The following is a 21,102-nucleotide window of genomic DNA, read 5'->3' on the forward strand; positions in this document are numbered from 1 at the left end:
TGACTCCTGATTATGTGGATGTGCGTGTCCCGCCCCCATCACCGCAGCAGGCTCAGAGCCGTGCAGAGATGAGCCGGGGTTCGGCGGCCGTTTGTCACTCAGATAGCAGTGCCAGTATACTCAGGAATGATCCATCATTTTTTTTCTCAAGATTGAAGCCTTTTATCAGTTGTGTCAGTTTCATTATTCAATAAACGATTAGTAGCAGCTATTGTCATTTAGTTACCCATGGTTAACAGCTCAGGGCTCCTGCCGGCAGAGCAGCCACTCGCAATGTGCACCTGCTATGGGATGGCAGGTGCCCCCCAGTGGTCGCCCTGTGCGGTGGCAGGGCAGTAACCAGGCTGGACCCCACCACTGCTGCTTGACAGAGTCCAGGGCGGCACTGGACAGGCCTCCGCTGCTGCCCCCAAGTCTTGCCTCAACACTTTTCTCTTTTTAAAGATTTATTAGTGTGAAACACAGTTGGTGCTGGCATTGGCGGCGGGAGAGGGACAAGAGTGTCTTGTCTCCGTCTGCTGGCTCACTCTCCAAGTGATTGCATGGCCAGGGCTGAGCCAGGCTGGACCAGGAGCCCGGAACTCCATCTGGATCTTGCACAGGAGTGCCAGGGACCCAGATCTCTGGGTCATCTTCTGCAGTGTCCCCGGAGCGTTAGCAGGACGCTGGGTCGGAAGTGGAGCAGCACAGGCTTGGACTGCGGGACGCAGGTGGTGCCTTCAGCCGCTGCACCATGCCCAGCCCCCTTTGGCGCACCGTCACTTTATACTGTAGCTGTGCATACCCAGAATGCCCAGCTGTGCCTCTTGTCTCTCCTGCTGTATCTTCTCTAGACGCACCTTTGTCCTTTACTTCAGCCGCAGTGACTTGGTACAGATGGACAGCAGCAAGTGCCTGGGCGTGGCTGTGCCTTGCCCAGCCTGGGAGCGCCAGGCAGCATTTTCAGTATCCCTGGGGGAGGGGCTGAGACTCACAGTGGCCGAGGAGACCCTGAGATGCCAGGGCCTGTGTGTGCAGACGGAAGGACGTGTGTGTCAGGGTTGTTAAATGTTGCTGAATCCTGCCTGTCCAAAGACAACTGCATGGTCTTTAAAAAATGGGACTGGCTGATAAGGGTTGATCTTTGCCCACTTTCACTTTTTTCTCCTTGAGTTGGCTAAAAAATAATGATAATAATTCTGCCACTAACTAATCTAGGAGAGGGAAAAGGTCAATGATTCGTGTGTCATCAAGAACTTGCTCGATTACCCTAGCAATGCTCTGAGAGGCTGGTAATGGAGAAGGCTGTTGTGTGCATGGACACGTGTGTGTCTGCGTGTGCATTGTGGGTAGGAGTCCACTCTTGTCCAGGGCTGCACTTGACTTCAGTGACCTGTGTTCAAGTGCGCTCAGAAAATGTCAGGTGGAAAATTCCAGAAATACGCAACTCGTACGTTTTCAACCAGATGCCATTCTGAGTAGCATAATGAAACCTCAGGCCGACCCACTGCGTCCTGTTGTTGCCCTGTGACTGTATCTCATTTGTGAATTAAAGTGTAGCATAGATCCATGTAGGCTTTGACAGTATCCCAAGTTTCTGGCCTGCACTCGGGGTCTTAGGACAGGTCCCCGTGCATGAGGGAGGTTACCATCCATCATGTTACCTTTAAGGAAGACCTTTGGAAGTAGAACAGCTTTAGAAGGCACCCTGTAGGGTGGTGACTACTTGACCTGCCAGATGAGACAGCTGTACCTGCCATCGTCCCTGGCTCCTGCCTCCAGGTAATACCGACCCTGGACGGCCGCAGTAACGGCTCCAGAGGCCGGCTTCCTGCATGTTACGTGGGAAGCAAATGGAAGGTCTTGGTCTGCTCAGTGCCTGCTTGGGGTTTGCCATTAAGGAACCCCAGAGTACATTGTTTCTGGGGCTCTTCATTTCAGCTGGGGTTGGGGTGGTGTTCTGTTGTCTTTCTCTAGTTGAGGGTATATGAGGTCAGCGTTGGCTGATGAGCCCGTGCCGTGGGAGCGGTGGGTTCAGCGTCACCCACTCCATGCTCTACAAGTAGACTGCAGTCATTTCTCTCTTCAGGAATGCACAGGAAGATGTTAACAAAGAGACCCAGAAGTGCCTCCCCCTTTGAGTTCTGCCGAGCAAGGGGTAGTTAGAGCAGTGCTGCCACATTTCATGGAAGAAAGACCAGGCGAGGCTGGCCGATGTCCGTGAACCTGAGCAAGCGTGTGCAGTCCCACAACCTGCTGGTCTCTGTCCTGAGGCTCTGCCGTGACTGTCTCCTGGAGAACTCTAGGGGGCGCTGACGGTGACGAAAGGCTCAGGAGCCTGGACCCCAGCTGTGCAGGATGTCAGGGCAGCAGGTCCTGAGGTCTGTCCCTCTGAGCTCCCACCCCACCTCCACCATATGGAAGCTGGGGGCCTTTAGCCCTGTTCTGTCCCCTCTACAGTGGAGGCAGGCTATGCTTTCCTCCTGGTGGGAGTGTGGGACTAGGGCTGCAAGTACCGGATGTGGTGGAGCCTGGCACAGGGTAGGGAGGTGTTGAGTCTGTGAAGGTGACGGGGCTGGGAGGTGATGGTGGTGGGAGTTTGTGATGGTGGTGATGATGTCACTGTGACATTGAGGTGGGCATCCCTGGATGTTGCAGTCGTGTCTGAGCTGTGTTGCCATTCATTTCAACTGGTATGTCATAGTTTTGGAACCCTTTCGGGGCAACGCACACCCAGAGTAAGCCTTCCACACTGAGAGTGGTTGCACAGTCAGGAATCCCGAGTGCTCTGACAGCCGAACCTACTGCGGTTACTGTGGAAACCAGGCCTGAGGGCCGCCTGCCGGAGCAGCTCAACCAGCCAGCCTCCAGAAGGACGCACCTGCCTGCAGGCCAGCTCTTGTCTCTGGATTGTGGGAGAGCTGCATATTCTTGTTTTTACCTTTCTAATTTAGAAACAATACTGACTACCTGTGACGCCAGGAGCCGACCTGTGGGAGGAAGGGGTGCTGCACCTCAGCCCACGCTCGGTGGGCTCCCTCTGAGCCTGTCCTGACGGGGCCACAGAGCGCCTGTGGCATTGTGAGCCAGATGAGCAAGGCCCAGACGCTCTGGGCTGCCCACGGAAAGTCTGGCATGAGCACAAACCCACAAGACGTGCCAAGGGCTCTGGAACCCAGGCCGGCTGGTGTGAGGTCGCTTTGAACTTGCAGTATGAATGATAAGCCGAAGCCCGTCAGCTGTGTAGGTGTGGGGCGGGGGTGCGGGGAGGGCTCATATTAGCTGAGGGGACACAGAGGGTTGGAGATGACCGCTTCCCAACCTGCAGGAACGAAACAAACAACAGGGGAGGGGGTCGTGCAGGATCTCTGGGGTCTCCTCCCAGCTGGGCATCAGGTTCACGTGGACATCTCGGGGTCTCAGGTGAGCCTTGAGTGTGAGCAGGAGGAGGGTCCATGTGAGAAAGGGTGGTCGTTGTATGTGTGATGAGTTGGGCCGTGTCTCCCCCTGCACACACTCGTACACACACAGACTCACACACATTCACGTGTCTCCACCTGCACACACTCGTACACAGAGACTCACACATTCACGTGTCTCCACCTGCACACACTCGTACAGAGACTCACACATTCATGTGTCTCCACCTGCACACACTCGTACACAGAGACTCACACATTCACGTGTCTCCACCTGCACACACTCGTACACAGAGACTCACACATTCACGTGTCTCCACCTGCACACACTCGTACAGAGACTCACACATTCACGTGTCTCCACCTGCACACACTCGTACACAGAGACTCACACATTCACGTGTCTCCACCTGCACACACTCGTACACAGAGACTCACACATTCACGTGTCTCCACCTGCACACACTCGTACAGAGACTCACACATTCACGTGTCTCCACCTGCACACACTCGTACACACACAGACACACATTCACGTGTCTCCACCTGCACACACTCGTACAGAGACTCACACATTCATGTGTCTCCACCTGCACACACTCGTACACAGAGACTCACACACACACACACCCACTACTGCATGTCAGGATTTTATTAAGAACCGGGGTCCTGGCAGATGAATTTGATCCTATTGGAGCGGGACACCAATATGTCCCTGTGACACTGCAGGGAGCATCCTCGCAGGTATCCTCCAGCACCCGTCACATAGAATGACATCTGTGAGAGTGACCCTTAGTCCGGGGCTGCTCCTGGACCTGGAGTGAGGTGGGCCTGCGTACAGCCCATGCGTCTCACACACATGTACAAAGCGTGTGAGACAGGCTTGTGCCACGCTCGGGGGACAGATGATGCCCAGCGTGACCAACACACACAGCCTGAGAACAGCAGCCCCGCCCTGGGAGGCCCAGGGTCTGTGCCAGAGCCCCAAGTCATCAGCAGCAGGCTTTTCCTCTCCACTCCCAGCCCCCGTGCCACTCCTTACCTCATCCTCCGAGTGTGTAGGGGAAGACAAGGACGTGAACAACACAGGCCGTCACCTCTCGCAGGAGGGGTTGCTGGCTGTCCTCCTTGCCCTTCCACGCGATGGCCAGTGCTGGAGCCGCCTTCAGCAGCTCGATCGCGTGAAACCATTGACCCGGACCACATTGCAAAAACCTAGTCCACATCATCCTTTGACTCCGTTTACGGTATTTCATGCATGGAATTCACTAGTTTTGGTTTTGTTTGTTTCAAACTAAATGTGTATCAGAAATGCCTTAGCTTTTTTGCAGGAATGGGATCTGCGAGGGCCTGGCATGGTTGGACTGCTGGCAGAGCCGGGAGGCGCCCGCTGGACTTCAAGGGTTACAGTCCCTCGTTGACAGCCAGGAGCCAGGGGCGGGGTGGGGGGCCGACACAGGTGTTCATCAGAAAGTGACTCCTGCAAGCCGCCGTGCCAGGTGCTCTCTGTCCATGGGCCTTTGTTCTGCAAAAGGCCTTGATCTCACACTGTCGGGGCAGGGCGCTAGCGTGCCCTGAGGTGTGGGCCGTTTGCCCTCTCTCTGTAGGTGTTGTCTCTTCAGGTCCTCATAGCTGGATGACACCATACCTGCCTGAGTCCCCAGCAGCCCCCAGTGCCACTGGCAGGCTGGGCACCAGAGTCCTGAGTCCCGGCTCTGCCCACCTGGCACTCGCCCTTTGCTCCACCCCCCAACACATATGCGCTCTCTCTCTCTCTCTCTCTCTCTCTCGCTCTCTCGCTCTCGCTCTCTCGCTCTCTCGCTCTCCCCACCTCTCCCTCTTGCCTTGCACCTGGCCCTGCAGGGACCTGTGCTTTGTAGCTGCTCACCACACAGATGGGATTCCGTATTTAACCCTGGCTGAAATCAAGTGCCCTGACACCCAGCTGCCCAGGCTGCGGGCTTCTGGCCCCTGCTGCTTGTTTCTGGGTGGTTCAGGGAGGCCAGCACTCTTGGCCAAGGAAAACTTGTTTTTTTCAATGAAGATTGGAGAACAGGAAGGCGCCCAGTGGGACAGATGGGACAGACTTGCTCAGCAGTGCCCTGGATCCAGGCAGGTCAGCCTTACTATTCCCCGCAGCTGATGGCCTGTTGTGGATCACGTGGCCTTTAGGGTAGATGAGCGGTTGAGCACCTGGTCTCTGTGCTCACTCACGTGGGGCCCTGCCATGTTGGATCACGCTTTCTGGACACACCGTGGCCACAGACGGCATGCACTTCTTCCAGAAGTCCATTGCCATTACTCTCCCTGTGCTTAAGGAACACTGCTCATTTTGCCCCCAACTGTAGCAAACCGTGGGGTCATGGGGCCATTCCCGAGTTCCGACCTTCCCAGCCAGGCTCGGCTGCACATGTGTTGTCTCGGCGAGTTCTTGAGGCCACCTGAGTTAGACCTTCGTTTGCATGTTTGTCAAACCCTGTCACAGTGATTGGACAAGTAGCTTCCTCGTGCTGACTGGAGGCTGGGGTCTCAAGTCAGCCTGAGCACAGCCTGTCTCTTCATTGCTAACCATTAAAAACCAGTGCCAGCGGATGGCTGGAGCATTGCGCAAACACAGTGCGTGTTGGTTCAAACGTGCAGTGTCATCGGGTACAGAAATAAGTGCCGGCAAGCCCAGGGGGACTCCGAGGTGATGGCACAGCATCCGGAAGGACCGGAACTGGTCAGGTTCAGACCCCAAAGAAATGTCATTAGTTCTGAATGCCATCTTCATGCTCCTAAATCAAATAGTGCTTCTGCCGGTCACGTGTGCCAGGTAGGGCACTCAGTGGTCACACGGGTGGGCAGCACGTGGAACCCGTTCTGTGTGTGCCACAGTAACTCCACACGCTGTCTTCTCTGTGAGACGCAGTGACCGTGACAGTGAATTCCAACCGTGGGATCCCCTGCTCCAGGATCTGTTCTGTGGAAGCAACTGGAGTGGATGAATGGAGACAGGCGTGTTGTGCTCGGTTTCCCCGTGGCGCTTAGTGCTGTGATTTCGGTAGGTCTTACTTTCTGGGAAAGTTGTAGAATTGACGCAAGTGTACAGATAACACAGAGTTTCCTCCGTTGTTTGCATTTGTCCTCAGTGTAGTGGGCTCCTCGCCATGAGGACCCCAACAGCAGTGCATGGTGGGTAAGGTCACCCACAGGTTCTCGGTCTTGGCCTAATGTCCTGGTGGTGTTTCTGAATCTGCTCAGCTGCAGCATCTTCTCTGGCCTTGACAGTTTTAAGGCATACTAGCCAGGTTCCAGTCAGGTACTAGTCAGGTGTGTTGCACTAGCCAGGTTCCAGTCAGGTACTACTCAGGTGTGTTGCACTAGTTAGATACCAGTCAGGTACTAGTCAGGTGTGTCATACTAGCCAGGTTCCAGTCAGGTACTAGTCAGGTGTGTTGCACTAGTCAGGTACTAGTTAGGTACCAGTCAGGTACTAGTCAGGTGTATCATACTAGCCAGGTACTAGCCAAGTACTAGTCAGGAGTGTTGTACTAGTTAGGTACCAGTCAGTTACTAGTCAGGCCCTAGTCGGGCACCAGTCAGGTGTGTCATTGGATTGCCTCCCTCAGAGTTTGTCTGCTGTTCTTGGGGTGCATCTTGGGTTGTGAGTGTGAGACGGGGAGGTCACAGAGGCAGAGCATATGTGCTCCCATCACTCCGCATCCAGGATGCGCCCTGTCCTGCTGATTGGGGACGGCCGACATCCATGTTTCCTCCCTCACCTGCCAGGGGTGGCGACAGCAGGACTCCCCATGGAGAAGTAACGCTGCCCTGGCTGCTCTGCACAGATCTCTTAGGAAGGGGGTCACTGTGCGTGACACCTGTTACCAAGGACCAAGTCTGCACACAGGCCCTGACATTCAGCCACGGGGACTGTCCTTCCCCTTTGCTAGGTTCCGCCTGTCACAGCTCAGCTGTGGGGATTCCTGTAAGGTGGTCCCTGCACCCTTCTCACAGGTGCCCCCTCCGTGTTTCCTTTAGCTTGTTGTGGCCTGCCCTCCCTTCCTCCCTCCCTCCCTCGCTCCCTCCCTCCTCCCTCCCTCCCTTCCACCCTCCCTTCTTTCTCCCCCAAATCCTTCCCTCTCTTGCTTCCCCCACTCCCTCCAAGATGCTCCAGCTTCATCTAGTGTCTTGCCTGCCCTAGTCCTGAGTCCAGCCACTCCCTCCAAGGAGCCGTGGCTCCATCCACTGGCCAGTGGTTGGAGGCCAGGTGTGCCTGCTGTCCACCAGCAGAGAACAAAGCATGCGCACGTGTGTTTGGGGTGGCCCGCTGTGTGTACTCAGCTGCCTGCAAATGTGGTACTAGCCCATCTAACAGGGATGGTCCCCCTCCACAGTGGGACGGGGACGTTCCCCCTCCACAGTGGGCCAGGGACGCCCCCCCCCATGCCGCCATGGACAGGGACGGTCCCCCTCCACAGTGGGCCAGGGACAACCCCCCCATGCCGCCATGGACAGGGACGGTCTGGAGGAGGAAGGAATCACCAACTTGGCCAGTACGGCCGGTCCACCTCAGCGCGCCCGCACCCATCATGGGCTGACTGTGGGTGTGGCTGTGACCTGAGAGGAAAAGCCGCAGGCCGGTGTGCTCAGCCAGGCTTACTCCGAGCAGTGGCACGTGCATGTCCCAGCTTGTTCCTGAGTGTGAAGCTGGACACAGTTGCCGTCCTCCACTTTACATGGGAAAAACTACGGAGCCACCCTGAGACGCTGCGATGTTGGAACCGGCAGCCACGCTCGGGGAAGGCCATCTGTGGGCGTGCCAAGCGCTGTGCTTGTCCAGTGGCGGGAAGCGCCGGGGACCCTCCTGCCGCCTTCCCGCTGAGGGAGACCCCATCACCCCGGCTTCTGGGGTCCCCTCAGGTGTGGGGACCACCTCCACACGGTGCAGATTGTCCACCCGCTGCCCTCTGCCAGGCCTTGGTGCTCCAGTGATCACAGCTGCTCCAGGCCGCCCAGCAGCCCTCACTACATAATGACCCCTTTGATGAGTCGGCTTCAGCCTGTCGCCGCCTTTGAAATCCAATAGTGCAATTTGGAGTTTTATTAAGACACAATTGCTATCTTTTTTTTTTTTTAAGAATTGTTGGGGGATAGTTTGTAGGGAGGAAGAAGTCTGAGAAGGATCTGTGATGTGTTCTGCAGAGGAGGCCGAGAGACACAAGAAAGGAGCTAGTCTCATGGCCTGTCGCCTGAAGGTGGGGGTGGCCCCTGGCAGGCCGTGACACCGGCCTCACAGAGCCGGAAGTCCGGGCTGGGCAAGGGGCTAGTGGTGGCCCTGGGATGGACAGGGCAGGTAGCCTGGGCCACTCCTTCCACAGTGCCACTGTGGCCACTTGCCTTCACGTTCCTCTCTGAATGCCACTTGTACCTCCAGGGAGTCGGGCTGGCTCAGAGCATGGGTATTTGGTTTGGAAGGACAAGCTTTGGGTCTCCTGGGAGGAAATGCTCAGAACCTGAGGGGCATTGGACAGCTCCCTGCAGACAGGCACTCTGGTGATGCCAGGGACCCAGCAGACCCCTGGCACACACGCCGAAGAGGGCGGCGCCCAAGGCCGCGAGCCCCAGTTCAGTGTCCGCAGAGCGCCCCACGAAGCCTCCCCTTGGGAGGTGAGCGGCCGTCCTGTGAGAGCGTGGAGAGAGGCAAGTGTCCCTGCTTCGCTGCTTCGGAGGGCACGGCAGACTGAAGAGCCACGCGGGGTGTCGCACTCCGAGGCTAATGCTGCAGACCCCTGCCCGAGTCAACTGATGCACACTTGGTGGCTACATCTGGGTTCATGGCGGGTCCCCAGTCTTGGCTTGGTCATTTCCGGCGACGTTAATGGCATTTCTTGTGCGCGTCCACCTTGACCCACCTCTGCCAATGCCCCTGGAGATTTTCTGAGCAGACAGGCTCTAACAAAGCCACCAGGGTAGACATTGTATTTTGCTGTAAAGAAAGCCACTACAAGTTCTTGGAAATTAAATTAGAATTTTCTAATGAAGGGCTGATCACCTGTTTTTTTGAGTTTTACTCAGGGTATCTTACCTTCTACCTTCCACAACTTCAAATAATGGAAAAGGACGTTTCTTCCAGAAGCTGCTGATGGCAAGCTTACTGTGCTTCCGGGTCAGGCCTTGCTCATTTGCTTGTGCTTCCGGGTCAGGCCTTGCTCATTTGCTTGTGCTTGACTTCTGGTGACTGCCACAGCCCTTTCCACAGAGTGTCCCCTAGATGCGCCCACCACGCCCAGCCCCTTCTCTTCAGCAGAGAACTGCATTTCTGCTGTCTGGGTGTCCAGCACCAGGAGCCCACCTCTGTCCTCACAGATACAGACTAACGGGAAGCCAGGCACGCTCCCTGGGAGTGACACAGAGCCCCGGGCCCCGTGAGGCTCCCAGGACCACGGTCAGCATGAAGCACCAGCAGGTGCGCAGGTGACGTCGGCCCACGCAGGAGGCCATCACTGGCCTTGCCTTGCAGGTGCAGGGCTAGAGTCCCTGTTTTCGCCCTGAGTGGCACACCTCCTGCCCGAGCCCCTGCTCGGCGCAGGTAACAGGAACCTATTAGTCCTCATAATTGATTCTGAGCGCTGCAGCGTGCCTCATTTAGCCAGCCCCGCTCCTGCATGTAATTCATGCACACGTGAACAGCCAACATGGCTGACGAGGCTTGGACAGAACCTCACGGCTGCATCGTTTTTAATCAGCTATCTGAGGAGTATTTGTCTCATCAACAGAGTGCTGTCAGAAGGGCAGCGGTGACATTAGTGAGTGCGCGGTCTCCCGGTACAGTGATGGAGTCGGGAATAAAACCCTGTTCCTGTGAGCAGGACAACAGACTCAGAGTCTGTGCTGTGTGGAGCCGTCCGAGGACACTTGGGCTGTGAGCTGCTCTCTGGAGCTGTCTCCAGGCAGGCTGCAGTCAAATTTAAATTATTTAATTGTCTAGAGAAAAAAATTCGCAGGAATCTTCCTGTCTGTCCGTATTTTTAAGTCTGAGAGAGGGAGAAGAGAGGCATTATCATCCACTGGTTCTCACTCCAGAGGCCTCCAGCAGCCGGAGCTGAGCCAGGCCTAAGCCAGGAACTGGATCTCCATCTCCTGTGTGGGTGGCAGGGACCCAAGGACTTAGTCCATCACCACTGGCTCCCTGGTGCCTTTGCAGGAAGCTGGAACAGCCTAGACAAGACTCGGTCCCCGTCACTCCGGGACGGGTTACAGCCAACCCAGCTGACGGCTTACCCTGCTCCACCACAGCACCTTCCTTGGAAATAAAAATGAAAGTCAAGGTCTGTCCCCTTGTTGCTGGGGAGGCCTCGGAGAGGGCAGTGCAGTGTCCTCCCTCCCCGGGCCTGTTCTCAGCTCTGTGGCAACAGGACATGCTGTCAGAATGAAAGACCTAATAATGAACTATTTTACCGTAAGAAAAGAAAAATGGCATTGCGAATGAAGCCACCACCTGCCATGCTAGCATCCGCTGTGTTTGCCAGTTCAAATCCCAGCCGCTCTACTTCCAGTCCAGCTCCCTGGGGAAGCAGTGGATGGTCCACCTGCTTGGAGCCCTGCGCCCAGGGAAGACACAGGGGAAGCTCGTAGTCCCTGGTGCTGCCTAGCCAGCCCTGCTGTGGCAGCCATCTAGGGCGCGAAGCAGTGGATGGAAGATCTTTCCTCTCTCTCTGATTCTGCCTTTCAGGTAGAAAAAATAGTAACGAAAGTAGAGTGGAGGTCCTTGATGCAGGTGAGGAGCCATGTGGAAAGCCGAGGCCTCCTCCAGTGTGGAGCTGTGGCATGGCAGGAGGCTTCTCAGCCGAGAAGAGGCAGCGGAACGGGGCCATCCGCATGCCGGTTCACACTGGTGTTCTGGGACCAGGGGGTGCCACTGTGGGCTCTGCAATGCAAGAATCGCCACCTAGGCTCAGTTTCTCAACAACCGGAGTGCACATTGCAGGAAAGCTCTTGGTTCATCTTGAAGAAAACTGGCATCACTGTGATTCCATAGATGATGTTCAACTTTATGTCCTAGAGTTGGGGGTGGGGGCCTGTATCTCTTAACCCCAGCTGTTGAGAGTTTTAATCTTTATGGGCTTAGTGCAGAAGCCTAGTGGCTAAAGTCCTCACCTTGCACGCACCGGGATCCCATAGGGGTGCCAATTCATGCCCCAGCGGTCCCACTTCCCATCCAGTTACCTGTTTGTGGCCTGGGAAAGCAGTCTAGGATGACCCAAAGCCTTGGGGCCATGTACCCACGTGGGAGACCTGGAAGAAGCTCCTGGCTTCAGATTGGCTCAGCTCTGGCCGTTGCAGTCACTTGGGGAGTGAACCAGCAGACCAAAGATCTTCCACTCTGTCCCTCCTCCTCTCTGTATATCTGACTTTCCCATAAAATAAATAAATCTGGAAGGAAGAGAGGAAAGAAGGAAGGAAGGGAGGAAGGAAGGAAGGAAGGGCCCACTAGCCAGAGTAATGGTGAGACCCGCATCTCAGCCTCTCAGCCATCATCTGCCTCCCCCCTGCACTGCCTCCCCACTCATGGGGCAGCCTTGGGCTGGACCTGAGCCCGCCGTTCATTCTTTGGCACTGTTAAGGGCAGGCAATGCTGTCCTGCTAAGGGCTTTACCTCTTCAAGCTTACTGATTGGTCTGCAGGTTCAGAGCAGAGCTCAGGAAGTCCCGTCTAGCTTGCAGGACCCAGAGAAGAAGGTGAGCTCGCCGTCACACCAGCAGACAGCTTGCGTGTCGTGGGGCTCTGCAGCCACTGAGCTCAGCTCTGTGTGCAAGGACAGTGCTGAGATGCCATGCCACACACACAGCTCCCGAAGGGAGAGAAGCCTGTGGGCAGCAGGATGGCCACGCACCAAGTCGCTCGTGGGAGGCTCAACGCCTGCTGCCCTGCGGTCCAATCGCAGTGATCTGCACATGAAAGTCATAGTTCTGGTGGAAAATCCCATTTTAAACCAACACCGAGCTATCAGCCCGTGTTTAACACTAGGCAAATGTAGTCCTGGAAGTTTCAAGAAGAAGTTGAAATTTTATAGCTGAGGTCAAGGTTACCAGCAGGGGCCACCTGGCAGGCGCCTGGAACAGCACCCAGGCCACCCAGGCCACGTCCTGGGCAGGTGAGGGACAGGGAGCAGCGGGTTCCACCAGCACGGCTTCCATCTCCCCAGGACGGGCGTCCAGGCAGCCGGAGATTTTATCGGCAATAACCTGTATTTTCTCATCCAGGGGCTTCTAAACAAGAGGACCTGAGCAATCAATGCCCCAGAGACAAATGCACGAATCAGGAGCCTGGCATTCGCCAGGAAAGAGTCATTTGTTCAAAGGAAGAAAAAGGCATGACATTTCACACATTAAAATTGATTATTTCATCAATAGGTTAATAGAAAACCAGGCTGCAAGTTCACTTCCTGCTTATCCATCCCCGTGATAATGGGGAGCACAGTGTGAAAAATGCAGGCCGGGAGCTGGGAAAAGAGCTTCCCAGCACCAGAACACCCCTGCCTTAGGAGGGCGTAGCCTGGATCTGCCTATTTATATGTAAATGCTTTGGGAATGGTAGGTTTCACTCAGGGCTCCCACCTGCCCCTCGCTGGCTGCTCCTCTCTGGCCAGGATGCCTGCTGCAACACTAACTGTAGATGCCATGGGGCTTGGAAATGCGAATCCTTTAAAAAAAAATGGCACATTTCCAGAGAATGAGAGACATAGCGATCACCCATCCCCTGGTTCACTCCCAAAATAGCCACAATAGAGCTGAGAGCCTGGAGCTTCTGCTGGGTCTCCCATGCAGGTGCAGGAGCCCAAGGACCGGGGCCGTCCTCCACTGCTTTCCCAGGCCACAAGCAGGGAGCTGGATGGGAAGCGGAGCAGCCAGAACTAGAGCCCATGCCCATATGGAATGCTGGCACTGTAGGCACCAGCCCTAAGATGACAATTCTTTTGCTACTGGTTGATGTTTCAGACCGTAGATAGATCTTAGGTTTTCAACTTTTGAGCTCAAAAGAGAGCTAAATCGTGGCTCGTCCTCTTGTGTGTGTGTGAGATTTGCAAATATACAAAATATACAAAAGCACTTCAGAAAATTGCCTAGAAGACTGAAGGAGCTCATCTTGGCACCCCCAAAAAGGGTGAAATGAACCCACAGCACGCTGTCTGCTGAGCATCCTGCAGGCCTGCCCACAGGCTGGCTTTAGGAAATCAGTTAACTTCCTTAGAGCAGTCCAGCCAGGGCAGAGCCAAGTTGCCTCAGGAGCAGCCCTGTCCCAGGGTCACTTTGCTGCCAGGACCCTGTGTACACACAGAGCCTCCCGACAGCGTGCAGGTGGCCCTGTGGCAGCAGTCAGCCCAGAGTGCCTACCCTCTGCTGTGGGAAGCCCCCTCCAGTGCTGCCTGGCAGACCGAGCACTGTTCCTCTGCACGCAGAGCCCCGTGGGAGCTTTGTCAAGGTTGTCTTCCCCGGCTCTGCAACCATAGCGTGTGTGACGGTGACATTGCCAGGCTGGGGGGTGTGTCTGCCTGTGTGGCAGGCCCGTCCATCTAGCCCCTGCGTGCTGGCTCTGTCTGCGGCCGTTTCCACCCCCATGATGTCTGATGCTCCTACAAAGAGGGCTGGGAGCTGTCCTCAGGCAGCCTCCTCTGTGCCACTGGTTGTGGGCATCCCCGAATTGTCGCCCAGGAGGGTGAGGATGTGTCCGTGGCTAGGGGTACTGCTTGGAGGCCAAGGGTCCCATTTACACACAGCCTGTCACCTGTGCCTGCGCTTGGTGGGCTCTGCCATTCTGCCCTCACTCGCTGACCTGGTGTCTGTCCTTCATGGCCAAGGGCTTCGGCTCTGCTGGCAGCTGCCCTGCTCCCGTGGGGAACTGTCCAGACCAGAACCTGCCTGGGGAAAAAAAAAAAAACACCCAGTTCCGTACTAACTCAGGATGTCAGACCCCAGGGCTCATGGCGTGAGGCGTCACCCAAGCCCCTGGCCAGGATGCCACCAGCCGCCGAGGGAGGGTCCCTGTCTCAGCCCCGATTTGAGGTGATGCATGGACAGCTGGCCCTGGCACATCTTTGATTTTGTGCAACCCTGACAACGCTGGCGGCCGCCCTCGCTGAGTTCCTGTGCGGAGGTGCGGGGCTGGGGAGACCCCGGGTGCCCCCCGCCTGCACACGCTCCCGCCCCCTGGGGCTGAGAAGTGTTGTCATGTGCTGCTTGACTTTTCTTTTCTCCCCTTTTCATTGTTTTTTTTCTTTTCCTTTTTGTTTTCTCTCTTTCTCCCCCCTCTCCCCTCTCTGCTCTCGGACGCAGCCAGGCGCAAAGCGTGGAAACTAAACCGTGTTGGTAGCCTGCGAAACATACACAGCAGCGGCGCCAACACCGAAGGTAACGCGCACGCGCCGCCCTGGTGCGCGGCCCCCACCGTGCATGCGCCCTGCTTGTGTTTGCAGCCGTCTGCGTTTCTTCCCGTTGTTGTTGTTGTTGTTTGTGTGTTTTATTTTTCCCATTCATGTCCCTTTCAGCTTACTTAAAATTTGACCTTTCTCTTCAGTCGTAGAGTCGTGATGTTTAAATTACTTGGGAAACCCATTTTCTCCTCTTTTTCCTTTTCCTTTATACATGTGGGCACTCAGTGTAATATTTCCCAAGTTATTACAGTTTTTAAAAGTGTTGGTATCAGGTGTAATGATCTGTAGCCAAATACAATCGTGTGCCGTGACATTTAAGTAACAGTCTTAATTTGTTTTGCGAGGCACTCTCCATAATACTCTCGGGCTGCACGGCGAGGTAGCCGGCCGGGCCATTTGCATGGGCTGCCGTTGCTTGTAAATTCCGTCTATTGTTGTGTTTCTAAAGGTCGTCTGGTGCCAAAGTTCACAAATTGACTTGCCTTGCTTTTTTCACACAAGACAGCCGTCATTGCTTTTGTATAATAGCAGATTGAATTTTTCCCCCACCTTCATTTGAACAACACAATTATAAATTGCCTCTTTTTTTATGATTACAAATGTCAAGGGTCAGAATTATTTTGATGCCAGGCGAAGGAGAACCACCCTGTCGGCCCAGGCACACGCAAGGGAGGCTAGCGTATAATGTATTCAATGCAAAGCAGGTCACAATCCAGCAAGCGCCGTGTGATAGGGGGACATTTTTTTTTCACTTAAGTGTAAGCCAAATGGGTCAAGTAATGGCAGGCTCGTGCCCTAACACTAATTGACTTATTTGGGGATGATTATAACTGTAATATTTTTCTTAATGTCACTGTTTTCTGGGCTGTTGATTTTAGCGATTGCCAAGCAGTGGCATTAAATCTCTTGTAAATTTTAAATTGCACGCCATTTCTGTAAATAAGTCCCTCTCTCCACATCCCGGTCGTTAACCTTTGCTGATTTATAGCGCCTTCCTCCAGCTCGCTCGCTCTCTGCCCCCTCGCAGTTCCTCCCTGTCTCACCGCCAGAGAACAAACCCGGAAAGCCGAGCTGCGCTTGCCCGACGGGCTGCTAAAGAGCCATTTTTTAGTCATCATTTCCTCCTCGTGCCTCCGCAGGGGACTAGTGTCCATCCAGGTAGTGGGTCCACGAAGTGAGGGACGGTCCCCTCCAGCATCCGGGCGCGGCATCTCTTGGGACGTGCTCCATTTCTCTTGCTCGTGTCCCGGGGATGTTGTTCTTTGTTTCTGCGTGGGTTTGTCACAACCAATTTGTTGACCGACTGCCAGGCTTGACAGTCAGATAGAGTGGCGGCACGTGGTGGTGTACCAGTCCCCAGCGGGATGGGGAGCAGGCAAGGGGCCGTGCACCTCGCGCCTACCTGGTTCCTCCCTGAGACTCAGCTCACCCAGGGGGCGGTGTGCAGGTGCAGGCTGGGCCCGTCAGGTAACGCACACACACAAGTGCATGCAGCGCGCTGTCGGGTGGGCAAGGAACGTGGGCTTCCACGAGTGGCCTGGCAGGCTTGGGGTCCCCGGGTCAGCAGCGGGCAGCTGAGAAGGCAGCCCCTGAGCTGTCGGAGCAGGTGACCATGCACAGTGGACTCCCCAGCGTTGCTACGGACTGTCCTTGGTCAGCGAGGCTTTCGCTCAGTGTTGGGTGACCTGGGTGGAATCCCTTCCTCACACACCCCAGGTTTCCTTGAAGGCTCATGACGGCGCACGCAGTCTCACTCCACAGGCCTCCGTTGGTGTGTTATGGGATCCGTGTAGTTCCGTAGCGTTGTCCACAATTCTTTTGCAGTTCCTGTTCCCCCTGCTGGGAGAGGAAACTGCCCCCGCCCCCATGTGCTGCACGACCCTGGCAGAAGGCCTGCCGCCTGCTGTTGGTGCTGCTGTGGTGCCCACCTGAGCCTGTGCTCCTAGACCCTCAGGATGGCGCCAAGTAGAACTGGCACCACCATTCCCTGGGAACAGGGTGGGCAGGTCTGCAGGGCATTCAGAGCCACCACGCAGTCTCGTGACCTCTCTGGGACCATCTGTGCCGTGACATCCCCACACACAGTCTTCCCCCTGTCCGCCAAGGGACACACAGAGTGGTGTTCCAGGCACAAGCTCCCACGCTTTCGCAGAGACACCTGTGCCCAGGCCCCCTGAGCTGCGCGTCCATGTGGGAGAGCCCGGTAGATGAATGTCAGGAATGGACAGAACCAGACCAAACAAAGCCCCTGGGCTAACACATACAACAGGGGACACAGCTAGTCACATCACTCCTCTCCTCAACTTTGGCCTGCCTGTCAGTGACTCATTTTGAAACACAAATAGAACCTGACTTTATGTTAATATTGCAATCATCTTTTAAAGATGTATTTATTTATTTTAAAGGCAGGGTTCTAGAGAGAAAAGGAACGGACAGACAGGGATTTTTTCCGTCCACTAGTTCATTCCCCAGGTGGCCGCAGTAACCAGAGCTGGGCCAGGCTGGAGCCAGGAGCTGCGTCCAGGCCTCCCACATGAGTGGCAAGGGCTCAAATCCTTTTGCCATCTCCTACTGCTTCTCGCAGGCCATTTGCAGGGAGCTGGATTGGAAGGGGAGCAGCTGGGACTTGAACCAGTGCCCATGACGGATGTTGACTTTGCCTGCGGCAGCTTTACCTACCAGGCCACTGCGCTGACCCATGCAATAATTTTTTAAATCTTTGTTTGTTGCATATCAGTACTCTGGAGATGGGCAAATTCACGTGTCTCCCAACGAGAAGGCACCTTTCACTGTTGGACCTCAGTGAAGTGGGAAGGCACATTGCATCATGGTGGGGCTCTCCAGGGAGCAGCTGCCTCAGACTTGCCGGGAGTGGCTTCCTGAGAAAGACTCTGGGCAGCTGGGCAGCAGTGGCAGGGAGGACACTGTGGAAAAGACAGCAGGGCAGGAGAGAAGCTCCTGGAGCTTGTCTCAACTGCAAGCAGGTGCAGCGTCAGCCAGGGTGTCTAGGCAGCTCTGACTTCAGAAAGGGGTGACCAGTGCATGTGGCAAAGAAGAGAGGTGCTGGGGAGAGGGGCCATTTCTGGGGGCACCGAGCACACCCACCTTCTGTGGGCTGCACTGCCCACGCCTAGACAGGGAAGTAAAAAGTCACGGACAGGCCACCCGACACCACAGGTGACATGTGCACCTACGTGTCAGCCTGAGTCTCTGTGCCCTCGTCACCCTGCTGTATTTATAAAGAGCCCAGGGACAAGACTTGGAGATCTGTGTGTTGGGTCCTTTGGTGGAGCTGGGTCTCCCGGACGCCATGGGTCCAGAGAGGCCTTGCCGGGGAACGGCAGGTGTGGAGACCGTAACCAGAAGGCCTGGTTCCAGGCCTCGAGGACGCAGGAAGGAGGATGGGCATGTACCTGCTGCCCTCCGGGAGCATGGGCAGCCAAGAGGGTGCTGTGATGGAACTAGGTCTGACTTGGGGCTCAGCAAAGGTGGCGTGGTGTGCAAGAGCAGCAGCTGATGCCAGGGCCTGGCGCTGACCAGCTGACTGCCTGGTAGCCCTTGAGAAAGAAAGACTGGGTAGCATACACTTTTTTTTTAAAGGCAGTGACACAGAGAGAGAGATCTTCCATCTGCTGATTCTCTCCCCAGATGGCCACGATGGCCAGGACAGGGCCAGGCTGAAGCCAGGAGCCAGGAACTTCTTCTGGGTCTCCTATGGGTGGAAGGGGCCCAAGCATTTGGGTCATCCTCCACTGCTTTTCCCAGGCACATCAGCAGGTAGCCAGATCATAGTGGAGCAACTGGGACTCTGACCGGAGCCCATATGGACAGGGCCTCACCCACTGAAACACAATGCTGACCCCTGCCTCCACCTTTTATAAAAGCCGGAACCAAGGCCAGGTGAATGGCGGGCATTGGTCCTGGGGACACAAGTTGGCACGGACTGGAGCAGCATGGAGTTGTGCACAGTCCACAGTAGGTGCTGTGTGGGGCTGGAGGACAAGGTTGCAGATGCCCGTTTGGTCTAACTTGGACCAAACCATCCACTGATGTCATGGAAGCAGAGGAGGAAGGCCGCCCTGCCTCAGCACATGTGCAGCCCCGGGCCTGCCCAGTGTGGGACCTCTGAGAGGGGCCATATCCGCCTGTCTGTTTCCGGGCAGCAGCCTGCAGTGTGTGAAGCAAGCCCCTGCCACATCCCGGGGTAGTCTCACAGGACTCCTAGCCCTGCCCCACCCACCCTGTTGAAAACTGCCTCCCGGAACCTGCAGCTCTTCAGGGACGCTTCTCTAGGCACAGACCAATTATTTCAGAATCTTCTAGAACCTGGGTGGTCTTGGGTGGGCTCTGCGTCACTACCTTCTGACCTTAATCTTGAGTCAGAAGTTGAGGTCATCAGCACGCCTGCTGTGTGGCTGTGAGAGAGCCAGGGAGAACAGCACCTACACCTGCTTGCCCCTGCTGGCACCTGCCTGGCACCAGGGGTACCCATGATTTCTCCCCATCGTTCAAAGAAACTTCAGATGCTGGACCTATTCTTAATGAGAGCAGCTATGGGACAAGCGTGAGGGGGGTTCCTCCCCCTGTTGCCCTTCCCTCGTCCATCGACTGGCTCAGCTGTAGGGCTTTATCCCACAGCCAGCATTGAAGAGCTGGACGTGCCTGGGCCCAGCCCTAGCTCTGCCGCTTCCTGCCTGTGGGGACCTTGTTGAGTCCTGGGGTCCACCTTTGCCTCCCGCTTCGCTTTCTGCAACGTGCAGACCCAGAAACCCACCCCGAAGGGCAACACAAGAAGGTAGGAAGTGAGCCCTGGGCCCCCTCTCACTGGGCTGGGCACCTGGTGTGACACTGGTCATTACAATTACAGAAGGATCTGTTAGGAGAAGGACTCAGAGACCCCCTCTCTGTTCACCTGCCTCCTACAAAGGAGCTGCCTGGCAAGCCTGCTTAGCCCATCAGTACATGCCTGAGTCTGCCCAAGGCAGGGCTGGGTCTCAGAGAAGCAATGTCCAATGAGGGGCTGATGGAAAGCCCTCAGGGCACTGCTTAGCAACAGCCACGTCACAGCTACGGCCTCTGGTTTCTCTTGCCAAGGCCAAAGCCGGGCTGGAGCTTCTGTGCAGGCCCTAGGACAGGAACAGGTGAGAGGAAGGTGTCGCCTCACGCTGTCGCCTGGGATCTCCAAGGTCTGGTTTTGGCAGGAGCTTCCCTGTAAGCCTCCACCTTAGTTTAGGAAATGGTTCTGGAAGCTTCTCTGGGTTTGGTCCGCTATCAGGTTTGTCAGGGAAGTAGAGCTCATTCCACTGCCACGCTGAGCCACACGCCCGGACACCACCTCGGTCGGGCTGCGGCGGCTGGACCATGACCGTGAGCGCGTTGTGAGTGTCCTGCGTTCACGATGGGCACGGAGCTCTGCCGCGCCGTCAGCCGCGTGGACTCTGCAGTGTGCGGAGGAGGGGCCCATGCCACCCCCCGGACTCACACCGCGGCCTTGCTTCCCTTTCACTTTCTTTTGTTCCCACAAAAGTCAGAGGAAAGTTGGGATCGACTCTGGTTACAGTAGTCTGGGTTGATGTGTGAGTCTTTATTCCCTCACCGCACACCAAGCTGGGCCAGGAAAGACGAAATGTTGATGTAGCTTGCAGAACGCTGGCCCCTCTGCGAGACTGGCTGGAGAGCCGGGTGGTGGGTGGCGTGGCCCCTCGTGAGCTCAGAGGGCACGGGGGACATGGCAGTGGGCTCCCCCCGCCACGGCCTCGCTGAGCCCCCTGCTCTCACGGGGGACACGCCTCTGCTGGCCCCGCCCTGCGTGCTCCTCCGGCACCCAGAGCTAGGGGCTCATGGCCTTTTGCAGGTGTCCCAGGCCAGAATTCCTGCCCTGCTCCGTCTCCCCTCACCCTAGAGCCATGTCCCCTGTCCTGGTCGCCTGTGGAAAACACCTCCCAAAGGCCAGACCCCGGTCAGCTTTTAGTCCTTTAACCCTTTGCCTGCTAGGACTCCGCCAAAGGTAATTGATGACTGATTGGCCCATTAACCTTTAAGGGGAAAAAAAAAGTTTGACAGCCAGGCCCTGTGTAATGAGGAGGAATTCCTCGCGAAGTCGTCTGATGGCCGAGTTGCTGGCCCCTGAGGAGGCCAAATGAGCCCCACGGGGCCTCGTCTGCATGGAAACTGGACGCAATTAGTGTAATATCCGGTGTTATTTAATGTCATTGGGAATAATTGGGCAGGTCGGTTTCGACAGCTTCATGGTGCTAAAATACTATTACAGTGGACCTTTCCACAGCT

General features: G+C 55.9%; 1 protein-coding gene across 8 annotated transcripts in view; it reads left to right on the top strand.

Annotated features, from left to right (window-relative positions):
* Positions 1 to 21,102, top strand: part of AGAP1 (ArfGAP with GTPase domain, ankyrin repeat and PH domain 1) — a 425,687-nt gene that overhangs the window by 343,437 nt on the left and 61,148 nt on the right. For 5 of the 8 annotated variants that reach the window (XM_058665165.1, XM_058665166.1, XM_058665161.1 and 2 more), the window contains one exon: positions 14,717 to 14,791. The exons of the other annotated variants lie outside the window; for them this stretch is intronic. In XM_058665165.1, the coding sequence (XP_058521148.1) occupies positions 14,717 to 14,791 (75 nt within the window). The remainder of the gene's footprint in view (positions 1 to 14,716; positions 14,792 to 21,102) is intronic. 8 annotated transcript variants of the gene reach the window in all.

The sequence above is a fragment of the Ochotona princeps genome, chromosome 5 (assembly GCF_030435755.1).
Source record: "Ochotona princeps isolate mOchPri1 chromosome 5, mOchPri1.hap1, whole genome shotgun sequence".
Taxonomy (NCBI): Eukaryota; Metazoa; Chordata; class Mammalia; order Lagomorpha; family Ochotonidae; genus Ochotona; species Ochotona princeps.